The sequence below is a fragment of the Corvus moneduloides genome, chromosome 17 (genome assembly GCF_009650955.1).
Source record: "Corvus moneduloides isolate bCorMon1 chromosome 17, bCorMon1.pri, whole genome shotgun sequence".
Classification (NCBI taxonomy): Eukaryota; Metazoa; Chordata; class Aves; order Passeriformes; family Corvidae; genus Corvus; species Corvus moneduloides.
Window position 1 is genome coordinate 8829382 of NC_045492.1, and position 18421 is coordinate 8847802.

Consider the following 18421-nt stretch of genomic DNA (forward strand, 5'->3'; position numbering starts at 1 on the left):
GTCCAGGGGGGCAGCAGTGGTGTGCTCCCTTCCCTCCCCGCCTGCGGCGGTGGTGCGCTCCGCGCGTGCGCAGTGCCGCGGCCGGCGCTCAGCTGGGCAGTGTTTACAGCCCGAGCGCGCCGGCCTGGGCTGCGCCGAGCGGAGCCGAGCGGAGCCGAGCGGAGCCGAGCGGAGCCGAGCCGAGCCGAACCGAACCGAACCGAACCGAACCGAACCGAACCGAACCGAACCGAACCGAACCGAACCGAACGGAGCCGAGGCGAACCGAAACGGGCCGAACCTAACGGAGCCGAGCCGAGCCGAACCGAACCGAAGCGAGCCGAACGGAGCCGAACCGTGCCGAACGGCGCCGAGCCGAACGGAGCCGAGCCATCCGCTGAGGTACCGCTGTTGCCTGAATCACTGAGCGAGCTCCCCTTGGCTGCTCCCCGTGCCGTGTCGGGGCAGGGGTTCCCCGCAGGTCTGCTGGCCGTGAGCAGCTGCAGTTTTGTGCCTTGTGTATTGTTTTGAGCCCTATCCTGAGCGTCGGGCGGCGTTGGTGTGCCTGGGCAGGAACCGCTCCGGGTCCAGGTGTTCTTGCAGGCGTCTGAGCGCAGCTCCTGCCGTCGCGCTGGGCCGGTTCGTGTTCTGGTTTGTTTTTCTCGAAGGGGAAGGTGGCAACGAGGGGATGTTTGAACACTCAAAGGCGCCTCTGATGTCTCTGTTGTGGGCAGCGACCCGAATTTCTGCGTGTGGACTTGGTCCGTGCTCACATTTAGGGAAATCGCTGTTTTGCCTTGGAAGTGAGGAAAATGCACCTGGGTTTGCTGCGGAGGGAGAGGGTTTTGTTTTGAAAAGTTTAATAAAAATAAGCTCTACTTGGTTCCCATTTCCCACCAAGTGAAGCACAGATGTGCAATCACATAAAGAGAGGAGTTTGAATGTCAGTTCTGCCTATAAAGCCTGCATTTTACTGGAAATAAGTTAACGTGCAGTAAAAGTGATGATTTCAGAAGGGACTGACACCTGTTACACTGTGGATATTCCTTGGTCCCATTGTCAGAATGTCTCAGCCAGCAGTTTTTGTTGTTGTTTTCCATGGTGTAGAGCATGGAAGAGCACTTGTTGTCCATGGAGCTGAGCTAAAACCAGGTCAGACCAGTTGTCCCAGTGGGGCTTGCATACATCAGCAGGAATTTGTTGGGGATCCAAAGTGGAGCACTGTTAAAGGCACAACTTCTTGTTCTTGCCTTAAATCTAACAATGTAGATTTTTATACTTTTTTTTTTTAATAGCAAAAAGAGTGGAAGAATGAAGGAGGCCTAAGAACAAAAATATATAAAAGAAAGTCAAGGGAATCAAGGCCCTCGGTGAAGAGAGTATTTTAATGTGGAATGTTAAATAAAGACCAAAGATACAGGCAACCCTGTGTTGCAAATGCAATGAGGTTTTGTGTATGTAAGAGGAAGGGGAAAAAAATAATTGGTAGATTAACCCACCTGAGCCTTCAACCTGATGTGTTCCCACTGTGAAGTAATAAAACACAATCATTTTTTGTAGATAAAATGATGGAGTAACTGTAGAAAGGGGAGGGGTGGCATTTTATTTCAAGTTTTTTAATGGTCTTGAACTGGATTGATGTGTTTGAGACATGAATGGATTAAAAACTGGCTCGAGTTCTCTGCCTAAGTATATCCTGTTTTGTGTGCCTCTACGGGTAATCAGAATGCTGTGTTATTTGAACAACTGTGAAATTTCCTTGCGGTCAGGTAGCTTTGCTTTGTTTCCTCAGAAAATGAAAGTGTATAATTTGCTCTGGCTGAATGTAACAAATAAACCCCAACAATTTCGCTGTAGGCAGATCTTCTGATCCCAAGAATGAACTCCAAAGCTTCTGCTTTGTGGTTATTGCTGTGAGCAGGGAAAGGCATTGTAAATAAACACGTTTGAAAAATCATGGTGTGCTTTCTGGAAGGGATTTTGTTCTTAACATACGAGAAGGGGAGAAAAAGCCAGGTTAATTTTGAGTGGTTTTCTCCCCCTATACATTTTCCTTTAAAACCTGTGGGCTGCAGTGGGAATTCTCTCTGGAGCTGCCGTCTGTGTCATTAAGTGCTTTACTAATGGTGGTGGCTCAGGCTCTGGAGATGAGCTGTGTGAAATTGCATTTGCTAAAGTGCATTGGCTAAAGTAAGCAAGGTTGACAGGTCAGAATTTTGTTGGGTTTTTTGAACCTCTGTGCAATCAACATCCTGATGCATGTTCAAAGGAAATGTAATTTGAGATTTTTCTGGATTTCCTGCCTGTGTCTTAATCTTTTCAGTTGCCATTGATGCTGTTAGAGGTAGAAAGTCTGTGTGTGACAAGAATTCTGACAGACAGCCCAAACTTGCACTGTTGTTTGGGCCTGCAGTGAAAAATGACCCATAAGCACAGGAGCTGGAATAATCCTTTATATAAAAGGGTTCAGTGGAAAAGCTGATGTGCTGGTAAAACGGTGGGAGGGTTTGAAGACAGGCCTTGCACATTGAAATTGCTTATTGTGATTTTTTTCCCCCACTGGTGTCAGGTACTGGATGCCAGCTCTGCTGCCTTTTGTTTTCCATTGTTGGGATGGGGGACAGGAGTGCTGGGGTGAGGTTTTTCTGGAGCTTGTGGCCCTTGGAGTATGTAAAGACCTCTCTCAAAATACTCCATGTACAGCAGCGTAATCTAGTGTTGGAGTGCATGTTCTGTACCTCACCTTGCTTTGTTGTTATTTCACTTTCAGTGTTTATAGGAGGCTGCTGAAGATGGGAGGCGCAGTGAGTGCGGGAGAGGATAACGATGAATTAATTGATAACCTGAAGGAGGCCCAGTACATCAGGACAGAGCTGGTGGAACAGGCATTCCGAGCCATTGATCGGGCAGATTACTACCTGGAAGAGTTCAAAGACAATGCTTACAAGGACTTGGCATGGAAGCACGGAAATATTCATCTCTCAGCACCGTGCATTTACTCAGAGGTGATGGAAGCTTTGGACCTGCAACCAGGGCTGTCGTTTCTGAACCTTGGCAGTGGCACTGGTTATCTGAGTTCTATGGTTGGACTCATCCTGGGTAAATACCTTTTCAGTCACATTAACTGTTTGTGTTAGAGCTTTAAAAAGAGATTTTGAAATCAGGGATGAGGCATTCCTCCACTAATGGAGCTAAAAAGATAGCTGGGAAAGTAAAGAATGTATTAATCCAGCTCGGCAATTTATCAGGATTCTCACAGCCTTCTCTTGGGAAATGGATGGGACCCAGATTTCTGTGGCAGATCAGAACAGGCACCGATGTCGTGGTGGCTGTAGGGGATTCCTGCAGGTGGGGACACAAAGCTGGGTTTGTTTCCACTTAAGCACGACCCCAGGTCAGGATCAGGAGTACAGTGTTGAAACTGGGACTGAGCAAGTCCACAAAAAGCTGTGACTGCACCTGCTCTGTGCCTGGTTTTTGTTCATTTCTGTCTAGACTGAGACATGTTTGAAATCCACTTTTGACTCCTAACTGCCCAGCACACTGATGGGAATATTGTCTGGGAAGCACTGTAGTGCAGCAGAACTGATTTTGTGACCACATCTACAGTGGCACAAAGCAAATCATCAAAGTGTAATTGGACAATTTAAATTCCCCCTGCAGTGTTTCAGTCAGAGTTGTGCTGCCAGGATAGATACAGCAAATGGCTGTAGGGTCCTTTCTTCAATTTTGTGGGAGTGTCCGGAATTTTAAGTGCTGGGATGTTTATTCTCAGGGTGAAGTCTCACTCTCATTTCCCATTTGTGATTTTCTTCTAGGTTTGTTGGCATTACTTAGGATACCAATATGTAGCTCTAGGGCTTTTAAATTCTGTTTTGCAAAAGTTACCCTGTCAGTTCTGAATAAAAAGCATGAGTGTTGAACAACTTCTATATTTTCCAATTTGTTTTTGCTGTTAGTTGAGGTACAATGTATGATGACTGTTCCTGATTTATTGCAGAGATTTTTAGCATATCAGCAAGGGGGTATAAAAATAACATGGATGTGCTAAAACATGCAGGCCATTGGAATTTTTTTCCAGGTGGTCACTTTCACAGCAATGGCATCAGTGTTTCCCTCCTATAGAGAAGTTTCCTGCATAGTTAAGAGCAAATGAGTCAGAATCAATTGTGCAGAAGAGGCTCATTGGCTGCCAGAAATTGCAGGTATAGGATTGCAATTCCCATTGTAGCAGTGAGAGAGCTGACCCTACACAAACACTGACTCTGACACTCATGGAACAATCTGCTGGAGGAAGGAACCCAAAGTGTATCGATCCTGCTGGATTTTGTGTTGTTGCTGTTGCCATTCCCTGGTGTTCTGCACTTGCAGGTCCTTTTGGTGTTAACCACGGTGTGGAGCTTCACTCTGATGTGATCGAGTACGCGAAGCAGAAATTGGATTTTTTCATTAAAACAAGTGACAGCTTTGACAAGTAAGAATGCAAAATGCCTGTTGGGATTAATTTTGTGCTTTTGGCTTTGCTCAGGGCAGTTCTTGCTCCCATGTGGCCCCTCTGGATTCAGGGTAATCTGAGGATTCAGGCTCCTTAGGCTTGCTGAGCTGCAGTGTGTGACCTTTGAAGCTGGTGTGTGTCGTGGGGGAGTTTCGGAAATGTTTGCTGTGTTTTTAATAGCACTGCTGATGTTGCAGGGCTTAGAGGGAGCTGAAGAAGTTTGTTTATTTTTAAATGCACTTGCAGTAACGGCTTAAAACTTGCAAATAACAATACTTGGTAGTGCTTGTGATCTGAGAGCCTGATGGTGATGAGATTATGAAGTGGTTTCTGTGCTGGCCTAATATGTTATATCTGAGAAGAAGGAAAAATGGCATTTTAAAATATGAAGGTAGTTTTATGATGATTAAGTTGGTACTAAAACTGCCTGGGGTTTGATTTATGTTCTTCCTTAGACCCTCCATTCTGCTGCTGTCACAAGTAATAACTTCCCAGCCAGATAACCATTGCTAATAGTAACCTCAGCAGTAAAAGTTGTGGCTGTCATATTTTTGGATCAGTTTCACAGTTTGTTCAAATGGGGAAGCAAAGCATCTGTGAATACCTGATATCCTCCTGTCCTGGGAGGAAGAAAATTAAAATCATGACATGCAGGATTTTAGGCTATTGAGCCTTTTGCTGTTCCTGCTGCCTTGGGAAGCTGCTGAGGAGGGGGTTGTATTTTCTGCATGTTGGCAGCAGACTGAAGGTTTCTGGCATGGATGGTGCTCAACAGGGTTTTTTTCAGTCATGTTGTTATTGTTTGAGTAGATGTTTTAAGGAAGACTTTCTTCTCTCTCCAGACAAATATAGCTATGGAGCAAAAGCGAGCTGAATTCAGAAATCAACATGCCTGGAAAATTGGCATTGCTGAGTGATGTCTGCTGGGTTGTGCTCCTGGAACAGCGTGTGCAGGAACTGTTCTCTGGCTGCTCTGAATGTCCAGCACTCTTTGCAAACCCAGAAAGCTCCAGGAAGTGTTTAGGAATAAATAGGTGCTATGTTGAGCTGCCGCTCAAGATACCAGTAAAAGAATGGATGTGTTGAACACCTTCTATCAAAATCAGCCTTTAAATGTAGGGCTTAAAACTTAGGGAGTTTTGGAGCTTGTAAGAAAACCAGAGGCATCACAGAATCACTCATTTTTCTCTTAAACCGAGTCAGAAATGCTGTAGGCAAAAGGTCTTTTTTTATGAAGGGTGAAATCACAGTTCTTTTGAAGCTGATGGCAAAACTTCCATTGGCTTCAGCACAGCTTACTTCTGTAGCATCAGGTGGTAATTCCCAGATCTAAAAACCAGTTAAAAGCTTTTGAAAATAAAATAAAAATAAACCCAGGTGCAGTCCTAAAAAGACTTTGACATTTGGAAGCACAGGTCTAATATTTGTACTTGCATTTTATAACTGAGTCAGCATCAGGTGACTAAAAGTAGCTCATTCTGAAGAGTTACCTGCAGCTCAAGTATGAAATTATGCGGCCTTACCCTTTGGAGATTTTAATCCATGAATTCTGACCTCACTGTTCTGTGGTTTTGAGACTTCTAGCTGAGGTCTGTTACAATAATGTCTAGAATAGATGGGCTTTGGAGGAGAAATACTGTAAAACTGTTTTGGTTTTTTTTTTCAAGTTTTTAATAGTTCAATTTTTCCAGAATTGTGAAAATAATCTATGTGATAAATTGTCATATTCTTGTCTAATACAAGTCTTCTTCACTTTCAGGTTTGAATTTTGTGAGCCATCCTTTGTCACTGGCAATTGTTTAGAGATTTCTCCAGACTGCACTCAGTATGACCGTGTTTACTGTGGTGCTGGAGTCCAGAAGGAGCACGAGGACTACATGAAGAACCTGTTGAAAGTTGGGGGAATTCTTGTCATGCCTCTAGAAGAGAAGGTTGAGTGCCTTTTTACTCATATTTCAGTTATTCTTAATTTTGATCTTGGTTTAGTCAGTAGCTGCTCCTTTAGCTTGCCCTTGTAGCAGGCTGAAGAAAGAATTAAGTGCACCAGTTTTCACTAGGACTGAAAACTGAACTCTGCACATTCCTAATATTTAAGAAATTGGTAGTTCTGCAGTCTTTCATATATTGCAATCTGTTGTTAATTACAGTTTTACTTTGACACTGCAAAAATATGAGCTAGGTTTTGTTCAGTTCTATAATTTAGTGTTCTTTATGGCAAAACAAAACATTTTGCACCCTGACTGGCTTGTGAAAGAGCATGCAGGATGTCTCTCTTTACAAGTGTCAGTGGGTTCTTTTTAGTAAAAAGTGGGTTAAGTGCCTGACCTTTTACCTCTGTTGGGGAACTTGAGAGGAGCAGGGTGCAGGGTTTTTTCCCAGTGCGAGGCTGTGCAGTGGGTCAGTGTAGGAGATTTGATCCGATGACCTTTTCAGGAGTGAGTGCTCGTGGTGACTCAGGAGTTTTCTCAGAGGTCAGACACAGCTGCTCTGGTCCAGCCTGGAGGAAGATCCGGGCAAGCAGAGTGACCCAAATTACCAGTGCCCATGCTCTGTTACAATAGATGAAGTTACTTGGGGCTAATCCTGCAAGGAGTTCTCAGTTTTTTTTCAAAAAACCACCATTGTTTCTCCTTATCACCTTTTACTATTGCAGCTTCCAGTACTTCAACTTGTCCAGGCAGAAAAGTCATTTGTTCATTTTTTTTTGTTCAAAAATCTCACTGTAGTTCCCACAATGGACAATAATCTACCTGTTTTGCTTCAGTTGACTAAGATAACTCGGACTGGTCCTTCTGCCTGGGAGACAAAGAAGATTCTTGCTGTTTCTTTTGCTCCTTTGATTCAGCCAAACCATGCAGATTCAGGAAAATCAAAGCTCGTTCACTTGCGTGAGTACAGACATTTGTGAGCATGAGGGAGGTTCCTTCTGCTGCTTGGCTGTGAGCTGTAACATCCTTGGGAATCCTTTCAAGGAAAATTACTCCAAGCCCTTCCTTTTTTTGAACAGTTGTCTGTCTTGTGCAAGAATTGGAGTTGTATGATCTAGATTCTAAATCACAGACTCACAGAATGGTCTGGGTTGGAAGGGACCTTAAAGATCATCCAATTCCAATATCCCTGCTGTGGACAGGAACACCTTCCGCTGGGCCATCATTCTAAACACAAATGATTTCTTGTGAAGTTGTACCTGGACTTTGCAGGGTGTTTTATCCTTGTTTTTGCACATTCTGTTCCAGTCCTGAATGATTGAATCCTGTCGTGGTTCTCGGGCACTGTGCCACAAGGAGGGGAAATACACAAGCAGTACCTGTGAACAAATGTTCTATCTGCTCAAAGATTCTCACCCTCAGCAATCCAGAATTATCCTGAACCTGGAATGCTTGAGGGATACAAGTTGTGCAGTTCTTGGTTAGCTGTTTGAAATGCTATCAGTGGCCCCAATCTTTAGATTAAGACTTCAGTGTCAAGAGGCCTCTTAAGAACACATGAAGACAGAGGTACTTTCATAAAGAGATTAGTCAGGCTTTGGCCTTAACCTGGAAAGGTGTCTGCAGGACACAGAGGAGCTCAGGAAACAGTGTACAGCATGCTAGAAAGTCCAGTAAGTGCATGTTTCAGCATGATCTCACTTTGTAGTGAGACCTGCATGTAAATTACATGTAATTATTTCCTGCTTCCTTCACTCAGGTCCCCGGAAAGCTCACTTGTTGGCAGAGGACAGGGACTTTTTGTATCAGTTTTAATTCATTTTAGTTCATGGATCTGTGTGCATCAATACATTTTTTAAACATTTTTGCTGCATTTCTGAGCTGGCAGCAAATAAGTGCAGAAGACAGAATAGTCTTCCAAACCATTAATGTGGGAGGCATTTTAATACAGGAACTTACTGTAATGTTTCTATAATTACTTTTACAAAGTGGTTTCCAGCCTGTCTTCACCCACTAAGTCTGAAGCAGTTTTTGAACAGCATAAATAGTACTTGTGTTTTATAAGTGCAGAGCTTGGCAAAGCTGAAGGAACTGTACAATAGAAAAATCATTTTATGGAAGAGTTAAACAGACTTCAGGTCTAGTTATCTACCACAGGAAAATACCTTATTCTGTGTCATTAAACAGTCACAGCTCCCAGCACTAAGTCTGCATTCATACAATCTTTAAGATTACAATAATTGAGAACTTGAAATCAAAGTAGGAAGTTTTTTAATGAGAGAAATGCACAATTAAATTTTGTTTGGAAAGTTGCAACACAGTTTATCCGAGTTGACAGGAGCTGAATAGAGCTGTTTGTGTAATCCCAGCAGGGAATTCAAATGGCCTAATTTAATCTGAGCAAACAGAACTTTTCCTGGGAGTACTTTTGGGGGAGTTTCTCTGTCTCTGCTCACGGGTTTCGTTTGGTTGCAGCCCCCGTGGCCGTTCGCAGCCTGCAGGACCTGGCTCGCATCGCCATCCGAGGCACCATCAAGAAAATCATCCATCAGGAGGCGATGAGCAAGGCTGGGAACGGGCTGAAGAACCCCCCCCGGTTCAAACGGAGGCGGGTCCGGCGCCGGCGCATGGAAACCATCGTGTTCCTGGACAAGGAGGTGTTCGCCAGCCACATCTCCAACCCCTCGGACGACAACAACAACAGCGAGGACATCGAGGAGGAGAGGCCAGAGGAGGAGGAAACCAAACCCTCTGAACTGAAGCCAGACCCTCCTGTAAACTTTTTGAGAGAAAAGGTCTTGAGCCTGCCTTTGCCCGATCCCTTGAAGTATTACTTGCTTTATTACAGGGAAAAGTAGTTTTTCTTCTTCTAGAAAGCGGGAAGTAGGCAGAGAATAAAGTATTCCTTAGGGCTTGACAAACGTGTCCCACTTGCTTGCCTGCGAATGTGACACCTGAGGCAGTAGGCTGGCTGGGGAATGTGGCTGCTGTAAACTTCGACATTATAGCTTTTTTGAGTTCCTTCTTTCTTCTCAGTTGTGTGCTATAGTTTTATCCTACAGCAGGGATTCCTTAGGAAGCAAGTTGGTGAAGTGCTCAGCTTATGGAAAGGAGGATTTAATTCCCTTAAAACTAACTGCAGGAGATATTCCTAAAAATCTCATGGCTGCTCCACTGAATATGAGTTTGGAAAAACTCCTAAGCAGTTCCCCAAAGACCTTTCCTGTCTGTGCTCTCTCCCACTAAACCTGCCATGTGTTTGCCATGGTGTGTGTTTAATGGAGGATGAAGATTATTAGTTAAAACCTGACCTGGCAAATCTTGTTTCTTCCAGTAATCTGAAAAAGCACAACTTTTACAGAAAGGAAAGAATTTTTGGCATTACCCTTGTGGCATCCAGATTTTGAATGAGAAGGAAAGCATCAGCTCCCCTTTGGTTGGTCTGTTTTGCCTATAAATTATGTATAATTTTTCAGTGAAAAGTGTTTTACAAAATGCTGGTTTTTAATGGAGAACACCTGTTCTGGTGAATGAGTTGGTGTTTTTTTTTTTTTTTTTAAAGCACAGGAGGCAAGTGAGGAATTGCAAAGCTGTTTAGCTTTGACAGGATGCAGGGGTAGTTAGGGTTGGGACTGTTGTCTCTGGAAATGTTTACAGAGTAATTCTGAATGGGGAAAGGGGTAGAGACGAGCTGCAGAGCAGTGAGTTTGTGAAAGCTGAAAGCAGAATCTGGGTTTTGCTGTTGTGTGAGATAACTTAGATCGTCTGGGCTGTACAGAGTGTGGTGCGGAGCACCAGCCTGAGCAGTAAATCAGCCAAACGGAGTTTTGTGGAGTCTGCAGAATGTGAAAGCAGCATAGAGAGCCACATTGGTGCAGTTCTTAGGTGTGTTCCTCTGTGTGTGCCCCTGCTGTGGCAGGGTGGCTGGAATGCAGCTCGTGCACGAGAGTGGAATGAAATTGCTCAGCTTGGCAGGTAATTTTATTCCTGCAACAATGAAGCAGAAATTTTAACAGGCTCACGTGGAAGGACTTGTCACTCTGCAGTTCTGTGGATGTGAGCTGTAATTTTTATTCCCAAGTCTTTCTGTCATGGTGATGGAAGGAGATGCTATGGAATCATAGGATCACAAGATGGTTTGGGTTGGAAGGGACCTTAACGGGACCTCATCTCGTTCCAACTCCCTGCCATGGACAGGGGCACCTTCCATTAGGCCAGGTTGCTCCCAATGCTATCCAGCCTGGCCTTGAGCAGTTCCAGGAATGGGGAGGCCACGGTGTCTGTGGACAATAAAATACTGTCTTTAGAAGAGGTTTACTTGGTTCAGCCTGTTTGAAAAATCTACCTAAACTGGTAAAGGCTGGAAAGAAACCCTGGAGTTTGTGTTGATGTGAAATGGTCCTAAAGCTGGGGGGCTGGAAGGCTCTCCCAGTAGGCAATGAAGCTGTGTTAAGGCATTGCCCCATGAGAAGCACTTAAGTTGGTATCACTTTGATATCTTTTGGTTTTTTTCATGTGTGCTGTCTCCTCATTTTCTGAGGAGGAATGAGTGAAGACTGTATTGCCAAATGGTCCTGAGTTGCACAACTTGCTTCATGAAAAATAGTTTCCAAGTTCTGTGTGGCTTTGAAAATAAATGAGTTGCTTGTATGTCTAAGCCTGAAGTGGAGAACTTTTCCTTGCTTAACAGGATTTTTGTGTTTCTTTGGGAATATTATCTGATAATCCTGTATCATGTGGCTGCTGGCACATAACACAGTCATAGGCTGGGTTTTGCCTCTGGTTTCCTGTCTCCACTTCTGGTCTCAGTGGTACCCCCAAGCTGTCTTTCTCCCTTGGATTTTGATTTCCTTATTTGCAGTGGGGCCGTTCTGTGGCCACTGAGCTGATGGTTTCCTGTAAAGGTGCACGTCCCCGTCCTGTGATTTTGGCAACTCCCATGAATTTCTTTCTACAAATGCAAGTCCTGAATGTGGTGGTAAATAGAGGCTTAATAGAAGTGTGTAATTATTCTCAGTGCTTCCCTACAGGCTGTGCCCTCTTATTGGTTGGAAAATTCTGCTTAATAGGTGTCGTGCCAGGTATGTGCCTTTCTGGATTGTGGCACAATTTCCACACCCCTCCATAGTACAGGGTGCCTCCTGCTTTTGGCTGCCAGGTCATCCTTCAGTTTAGTCACAACACTTTTAAAGAAGTTCCCTTAAAAATGACATTAAACTTCAGGTTCCTGTTAGTAAGCCTTGCAGAGATTCTGTTAAAGCTGACTGGTTGAGAGAGGATTATCTTTCATTTATCCCTTGTTTCATTTTTATCCCCATCCCAGCCCCAGTTGCAAAAGGTATTTTATCAGATTTTTCACCAGATTTGCCTTTTTTATTGCATTTGCTAGATTTTTGTAGCTTTCTATAAGATGCATAAATACTGCTATTTTTTCCTGGATAAGGTTGAATAAATAAATATATATATACAGGAAATTTATGTTCTAGGTTGTCAAATTGTCCCCTTGTCCAAAAAAACCACAGATCTAAGCAGATAGTAGAAATTTTATGTATAATATAACTGTGAAATAGTATTGCTTATAGCCTGTAAATAAAGGGCAGTTGTAAATACATTTTCCCTGTGCACAAGCACTTGCACTGTGGTTTTGTAGGCATTTCTAACAGAGGGGTTGAGGCAGAGCTGGGTTTGTATGGATCTGTGAGCTGTCCAGGAATTGTACCTGCTTTGTTTCCTTTTGTGTTCTAAGTAGTTGTCACTTTTTTTTTGTGTGTGACTCCTTTTACGTTTTGATCCTGCAGTAAATTTGCAAAAAGAACTGAACTTCGAGCTGCTTTAGTCATGAGTGTGTAAGCTGAAAAATCTCTGTATAGAAACGAGAGTTAATTTGGCCTGAGGCATGCAGAAGTGTTATGCATCTTAAACTTTATTAATAAGTGTTTCTGTATCAATAAATTCAGTAAAGACTTTCTAGCCTTCTTACCATGGCTTTGCATCATGTTGTGATTAGAATACTTTGTAGGTGAGTGCTTATTTCCATGATTGGAGGTCAAGACACAAAACCATGAGAAAAATTGCTTAATCATGTGGTGCAGGTGCATAGTTTTAGATGAACTCTGCAGAATGTGATCTCTCAAACCTGATGAGTTCCAAACCTTGACGTCATGCAGTTGTGCAGGATGATTTTTGGGATCAGCACACAGAGAACCGATCTAGATTTAATGTATCAGAGTGGTTAAAGAGTGAACTCACTTCCCTGGCTGTTTGAGTATAAACAACACATGTCAAAAGGTGATTTAGTCCATTTCTGTACTTCAAGGAGGTGCCTAAGCCAACCATGTCAGGAGTTTGTTCTGTGCATTGTGAACTGCAGCTCCCCTCTTGTCCCTGGGCTCTGTCTGGGTGTTTAATTAACGTGGATTTTTAAGAGCTGGTGTTCAAGGCTTTCATTTCTCCAGCACTGAGAACAATATTTTGGTTTCAGCTGTGGTAGGAATCTGATCATAATAGCAAATACAGCTGCTGCTAATTAAGTGAATCTGTTAACCTTTATTCCATAGCATAATTGCCTGTCTGTATGTTTCTTCCTGTCATCTGTGTGTATCATAAATGTCCTTTACCCAGCTATAACAGGAGATTAGTCCAACGTTAATGTTTTCCTTCACGTGATGCGTGCTGAAAGAAAATCCGTTTCTGCTTTGGAAAGCCACGGATGTGTCATACCAATGGTATTGGAAATTAAATTTGTCAGATGATGTTTATGTTCACTTCATTGTAAAACGTAACAACATCACAGTTCCCTGGGGTATAGAGAGGGGGCAGGTCCCCTGAGGGAAATCATTTTACTGCAGAAAAAGGGACAGAAGGGAGAGTTAAAAAATAAAACAAAGGGTGAAGGGGAGAAAAACCCCACCTGAGGGAACCCCCCCAACTTTCTTGCTTTCTACAGGTGTGAAAAGCCTGTGTAGCAGAGGCTGGAAATGCTGGAGCATGGGACACAAGTGTTCACTTCATTCCTGGTGTTCAGGAGAGAAGTTTTGGTTGTTGCTCAGGGTTGCACGCTCCTTTTTAAAGACTTTGTCACAGTGCTGGAAAATAAGAGAAATTAATGTGAGAGTAAGGGGCCTGGGATTGCTGGTGTTCCAGAACTCCCACCAACATCCCGTTTGTCATGAGGGGAGATAGGCAAGGCAGGAGAGGTGTGGTGAAGGTCAGGTGAAGATCTGCCTCTCAGTAAAGGTGTGGGTTGTAGAACTTCCCTTCTTGCACTGAAATGACTCCCTGTGCTCTGTTAAATCTGCTGACTTGGCTCAAGATGCCATCCTTACAAAGTAGTGGGCAAATACCCCTCAATCCTTCCCAAGGCTGCTCCCCCACAGCGCAGCCGGGCTCGGAAATGCGATTCCACAGACCGGACTCGTTCCACAGAAATGGGACTGAGCCCTGGCCCAGCTCTCCTCTTTGCAATACAAATAAACCTGGAAAGGATTTTTTTGTTGTTGTTGCAGAGGGTTGGTTTAGAGCTCAAGGTTTGTGCACCACAGAGGCAGAAAACAAAAGCTTCCTATTTGCAGAGCGGCCAGATGTGCCAGGGGAAATGATGGCTCCAAAATATTGACGCATTGTTTGGAGAGAGCGTTTTTGTTTCTTTTCCCAGCTTTGAAGAACAGCTCCTACCAGCTGTGCTACCCTGTCCTAGCAGAGTCCAGTGTGCTTGGGAAGGAGATGATGTGGGGAGCAATCAGGCTGGAAGAACAGAGAACTTGAGTCAGGAAGATTTTCACGTAACGCGCGTATCCTGGTGCACATGGAGGATGTGCTTCTAATGCACTTAAAGCCTTAAAGGGGAATTAAAAACGGTCGTGTTTAACCCAGAGCAGTCTGATCTCAGCTGCCAGTTGTTGTATAAAGGCTGAAGATGATAATTTGGCCTTTTACAACCCGTTTTTGTAAGCAGGGTTGGCCTGGGTTGGGTTGGGTGGCCGCTAGAGGACACTCTGCCCAAAACCATGAGTTCAGTGAACTTGGTTGGATTTCCAAGCAATGGCAGGGCAAACAAACAGCAGATTGCCTGAGGACTAAGTGCAGAAAGCCTGCAGTATAATTCTCTTTTATAGCTGGAAAAAACATCTTTTATCTTCTATGGCATAAAATTTTAGGTGAAACCCCAAACCCAATGCTCTCCCCAAATGCTCAAGTGACAGAGAATCTGAACTGGGAAGGTTTAAATGTCACTCTCGTGAAGTACTGCTTTGTCACATCGATTATTTTTTAGTGTACAGTACAAAGCATGTGCAGTTTGATGGGAAACCATAATTTGATCTTCCAGGCTCTGTGAGATGGTGCCGTGTTTGAAATTCTTCAAGTACCTTTATATCCTAATGTGTTTTAATACCTCCCTCCTGCTCAATCCACACATTTAGGATCTTGTAATAACTTGAAACCTAAAGATAGGCTGGTTTCACTGTAGCTTCTCTATAAAGGTGATTAATTCAACTGGAAACAAATCCTGCCTTTTGCATCTCAGTTTTATCATCCAGTGGGGAGAAACAAGTGGAGGACTGCATTTTCTACTGCTCAAAATCAGTTGATTTTATTGTTTGTTTCCCTCTTCATCCCTTAGTTGCCTTGAACTTCTCAAAAATCCTGACATTCTTCCAAATGACATCCTTGTAGAAAGAAAGGCCTTTGAAATGAATCAGCTTTCACTCTGCCTAAGAAACTTTACAGATTCCAGGGTGGGGTTTTGTCTTTATTTGCAGGTTTTTTATCTCTGTTAGTGATATCTCCCTTTTAAAATCCCTTATCTGTAACATCCCATGCCCACATCAATGGTTGGAGGCATATTTTTGCTTGATGTTGTAATTACATGTGATAAGAGACAGCCTTTATCCTGGAAGTGTTACAGCACAATACATTTGACAGGCTGCTAGATAAGACTCCCTATTTAGTCTGCAGAGAGTGCTAGGGCAAAAAAATGGACATAAAAACCTTGGCCCTGCATCTTTTGCATCCCAGCTCAGCCCTGGAAGCACGGGGTCATTTTTTGGTTGCTGTCCATGGAGGTGCATTGTGCTTTCAGACAGATGCCCGAGGAGAAGGTGAGGAGTTAACTTGCTGTTCAAAAGAAGCAACAAGGTGAAAATAGATCAAAATGAAGAGTTTGTATTTCAGCGCCACAATTAGAGAGGGGTGGGGGCAGTGTGAGCTCCAGTGATGTGCAGAATGGCAGAGAGGGTGGGCGGTTGGACTGTCAAACTGCCTTAATTTAATTGCAAACACATGCTGATGAGTCCCCTCCTCCTGGACCTCAGGGCTGGGAAACTTTTTTTGTCAGCTCCCTGCAGCTCAGAATTGAGGCAAATACGCTCCAGCAAACACCATGCTGATCAAACCTTCAGCTCTTGGAGGCTTTTTGTATTTTCTCCTCCTGCCTGGTTTCTCCTGCTCCTGCCCCAGCCGCTGCCTGTGCTTCAGGACTACAGTGAGATGCATGCATCTGATGTTGGAAACCATCCCCGAGATCCCGCCCCAGACAAACATTCTGTGAGTAACCACTTCATTTTCCTGCCTTTCTTACCTGCTTGGGCTGTAGAAAGAAGGGAGGAAAAAAAAAAAAGCCAAGGCCAAAGGCATACTTTTATCCTCCTTTTTTCGCCACAAGAACTGCCTCGAGAACTGTTTTGTGCTTTTAAAACATGAAACAGAAACTGCTTCTTTTGGCATCAGTTCATTGCTAATAGGACAATCAAGGGAATTGAAAAATTTAATGAGACTAATTCCAGGGCAAGCACTGGAAGACCGTTTTGGGGAATCAAAGGTCAAAAATATTAAACTGAGCTTATGGAAAGGAGCACAGTTTGCATTTTAGGATGCTTTGTATATGGGTGTAGGGGAGAGGGGAAAAAGAGCAGCTCAGGCTTTTGTCTCCAGTGACACAAACACTTTCCTTGTATATACAACACCATTTCAGTACCGAACTTTTAAGTACTGGTTGTCCGCTTTCTATTTGAACTGTTCAAACCAAAGTTAAGGCTTATTTGGAAAGTAGCAACTGTGGTAACTCAATTCCTTGAGAAATAAGAAGGTGAGGGAGCTGGTGGCTGGGTCCATTCAAACAGGAAAGGTGGAGGAAAAGGATGTGTGATGCTTGGAGACTCCTAAAGAGCTCTTACTGATAGGTGCAGAAGAGCACTTCCCTGTGATTCTAAACTAATCCTGAATTTAAAGGTGGCTTTACGATGCAATGGCACATGACAAAATCTTTCCCTTCGTGCTGCTCTTATCTGATCCCTTGGCTTGGAAGACCTTTTTTTTTTTAAGTAGCTGGAAAGGCTTGTCAAAAATGAATCTTCATTCTCATTCTCCTTAAACTTTGCAAAACTTTTCCAACACGAGTTTGAGCAGCTTTCCCCTGTGCTTGTAACAAAGTCAGTTTTATCTCAGCTAGCACATCCATACTGGCTTTTCTCCCATAAACATCTCACTAATACTCCTAATGCACTTTCTCTGCTGGCAGCCTGTGGAACATGCTGTGGGCAGGATGCTGGCATGGGTTTGCTGCCATCCAGGTCTGCTTTGGTGGGTGCAGACCACAGAGGTTTTTGCATTAGTGGCCCACAGGATAAGATCTACGCTTGCTACAGCTGCCAAAGCTTTCTCACCCCCTGGGCTGGTGCTGGCGTGGTTATTTTCAGCGGGACCCTGCTCAGGACTTGCTCACTGGGCAGTGGTTATGTGCTCTTACAGTAACTTGCAGCATCTGACTCTTCACACTCTTACCAACATTTTCTCCCCCTTATTCCCCTTCATCTTGAAATATTAAAATATTTAAAATACCCTGACACTGATTTTAGCAAAGTAACTTGTTCCTCTTTGTTTAAACCTAGATTTGTTTGAGGGAAGGGTTTTTTCCATTGGCTGAACTGAGGTATTTCTGAGATCATTGAAGCTTAATTCCTGTTCTCTGAAATGAAGCAACGTTTGCTGTCACAGTGGAGCCTGAGAGTGTTTCTGCTAGAGATCCTTTGAGTGCAGAGGGAGGGAAGTTTACTGTGTCACCACCTCTTTCCCAGTTCTGGAATGGTGTGGTTCCGAGCTCCCTCTGGCAGCAGCACACGTCATTCTCTGCACCACCTTGAATGGGAAACTGGGTTTTAAAACATTAAAGGAATAGTATAGGTGTGAGATATAAAAATTGCAGTATTGCAAAGGAAGATCACTTTTCATAGACCAGTATTTTTTAAGGTGGTTTATGCATTTTATTCTCTTTTACTACTGTCTGCATAATTATAAGCAAATAATATGTTGGTGATCAGAGATCCTCACAGGCATAAAGATGGGTGAGCCTGGTGAGTGCTCTCTGTTGGCAGATCATGGGCCTTTGTGTGGCAAGGAAAAATCCTGACTTTCTGGCTATCTTGAAGATCTAATGTACGAAAATACATTTCCCAGCCAGCATCTCATTGTATCTGTTATAAATAGCATTGGAATAATTAAACTTTTTTTGAATTGTGGAAGATCAAGGAATGCTTCTTAACCAAGCCCTGACTCCTCCAGCTTTTTTGGCATGTTAGTGTTTCTCCTGGGAGAACCCTTGTGTCAGACTGAACATTTGGAATTATAGCAAGAATAGTCTTGATCACGGAGTTATTCTGAGCAGAAAATGTGGGATTGGGATATTTTCCACAGTTAATCTTTGGTGTGAACAGGACTGAGTCTGTGACTGCTGCTCCAAACACCGATCCCGGGCTCCAGCTCGGTTCCCTTGAAGAACAGCTGCAGTTTCCAGATGGAGTTTCCTTTTAAGTTGGGAGTTTGGGACTTTCTGACCTCCATGACTCCATGCCACCCTCTCTAAGAATCCTGGAAGAGTGGGGAAGTCTCCTGGCTGGCACAGGCTGTGCTTCACCATTGGCAGATGGCCCCTGGGGCTGCAGCCAGCTGGCGGCACTTGGAGCCGCCCATCGCCTTCTCCGAGCGATGCTGGGATTGGCATGGAACCAGCTCCAGGATTGATGAG

At 43.8% G+C, this 18421-nt stretch overlaps 2 protein-coding genes across 3 annotated transcripts in view; both read left to right on the forward strand.

Annotated features, from left to right (window-relative positions):
- The first annotated feature begins 275 nt into the window (after positions 1–275).
- Positions 276–13154, forward strand: PCMTD2 (protein-L-isoaspartate (D-aspartate) O-methyltransferase domain containing 2). The gene is made up of 6 exons (XM_032127456.1): positions 276–381; positions 2750–3078; positions 4351–4453; positions 6234–6405; positions 7239–7362; positions 8878–13154. The coding sequence occupies exons 2-6, from the start codon at positions 2772–2774 to the stop codon at positions 9258–9260; spliced, it is 1089 nt and encodes a 362-aa protein (XP_031983347.1). The 5' UTR covers positions 276–381; positions 2750–2771; the 3' UTR covers positions 9261–13154.
- Positions 13155–14685: 1531 nt separating this feature from the next.
- LOC116452755 (peroxidasin homolog) overlaps positions 14686–18421 on the forward strand; it is a 45376-nt gene continuing 41640 nt past the window's right edge. Inside the window, exon 1 of one of the 2 annotated variants that reach the window (XM_032127454.1) lies at positions 14686–15945. In XM_032127454.1, the coding sequence (XP_031983345.1) occupies positions 15782–15945 (164 nt within the window). In that variant the 5' untranslated portion in view covers positions 14686–15781. The remainder of the gene's footprint in view (positions 15946–18421) is intronic. The other variant, XM_032127453.1, reaches the window with a different exon arrangement.

Excerpts from the sequence above, each read along its gene's own strand:
- PCMTD2 (XM_032127456.1), top strand. The coding sequence starts at position 2,772 with ATGGGAGGCGCAGTGAGTGCGGGAGAGGATAACGATGAATTAATTGAT. Across the intron at positions 4,454-6,233 it reads ACAAGTGACAGCTTTGACAA|GTTTGAATTTTGTGAGCCAT; the intron begins GTAAGAATGCAA and ends CTTCACTTTCAG. Across the intron at positions 7,363-8,877 it reads ATCAAAGCTCGTTCACTTGC|CCCCCGTGGCCGTTCGCAGC; the intron begins GTGAGTACAGAC and ends GTTTGGTTGCAG.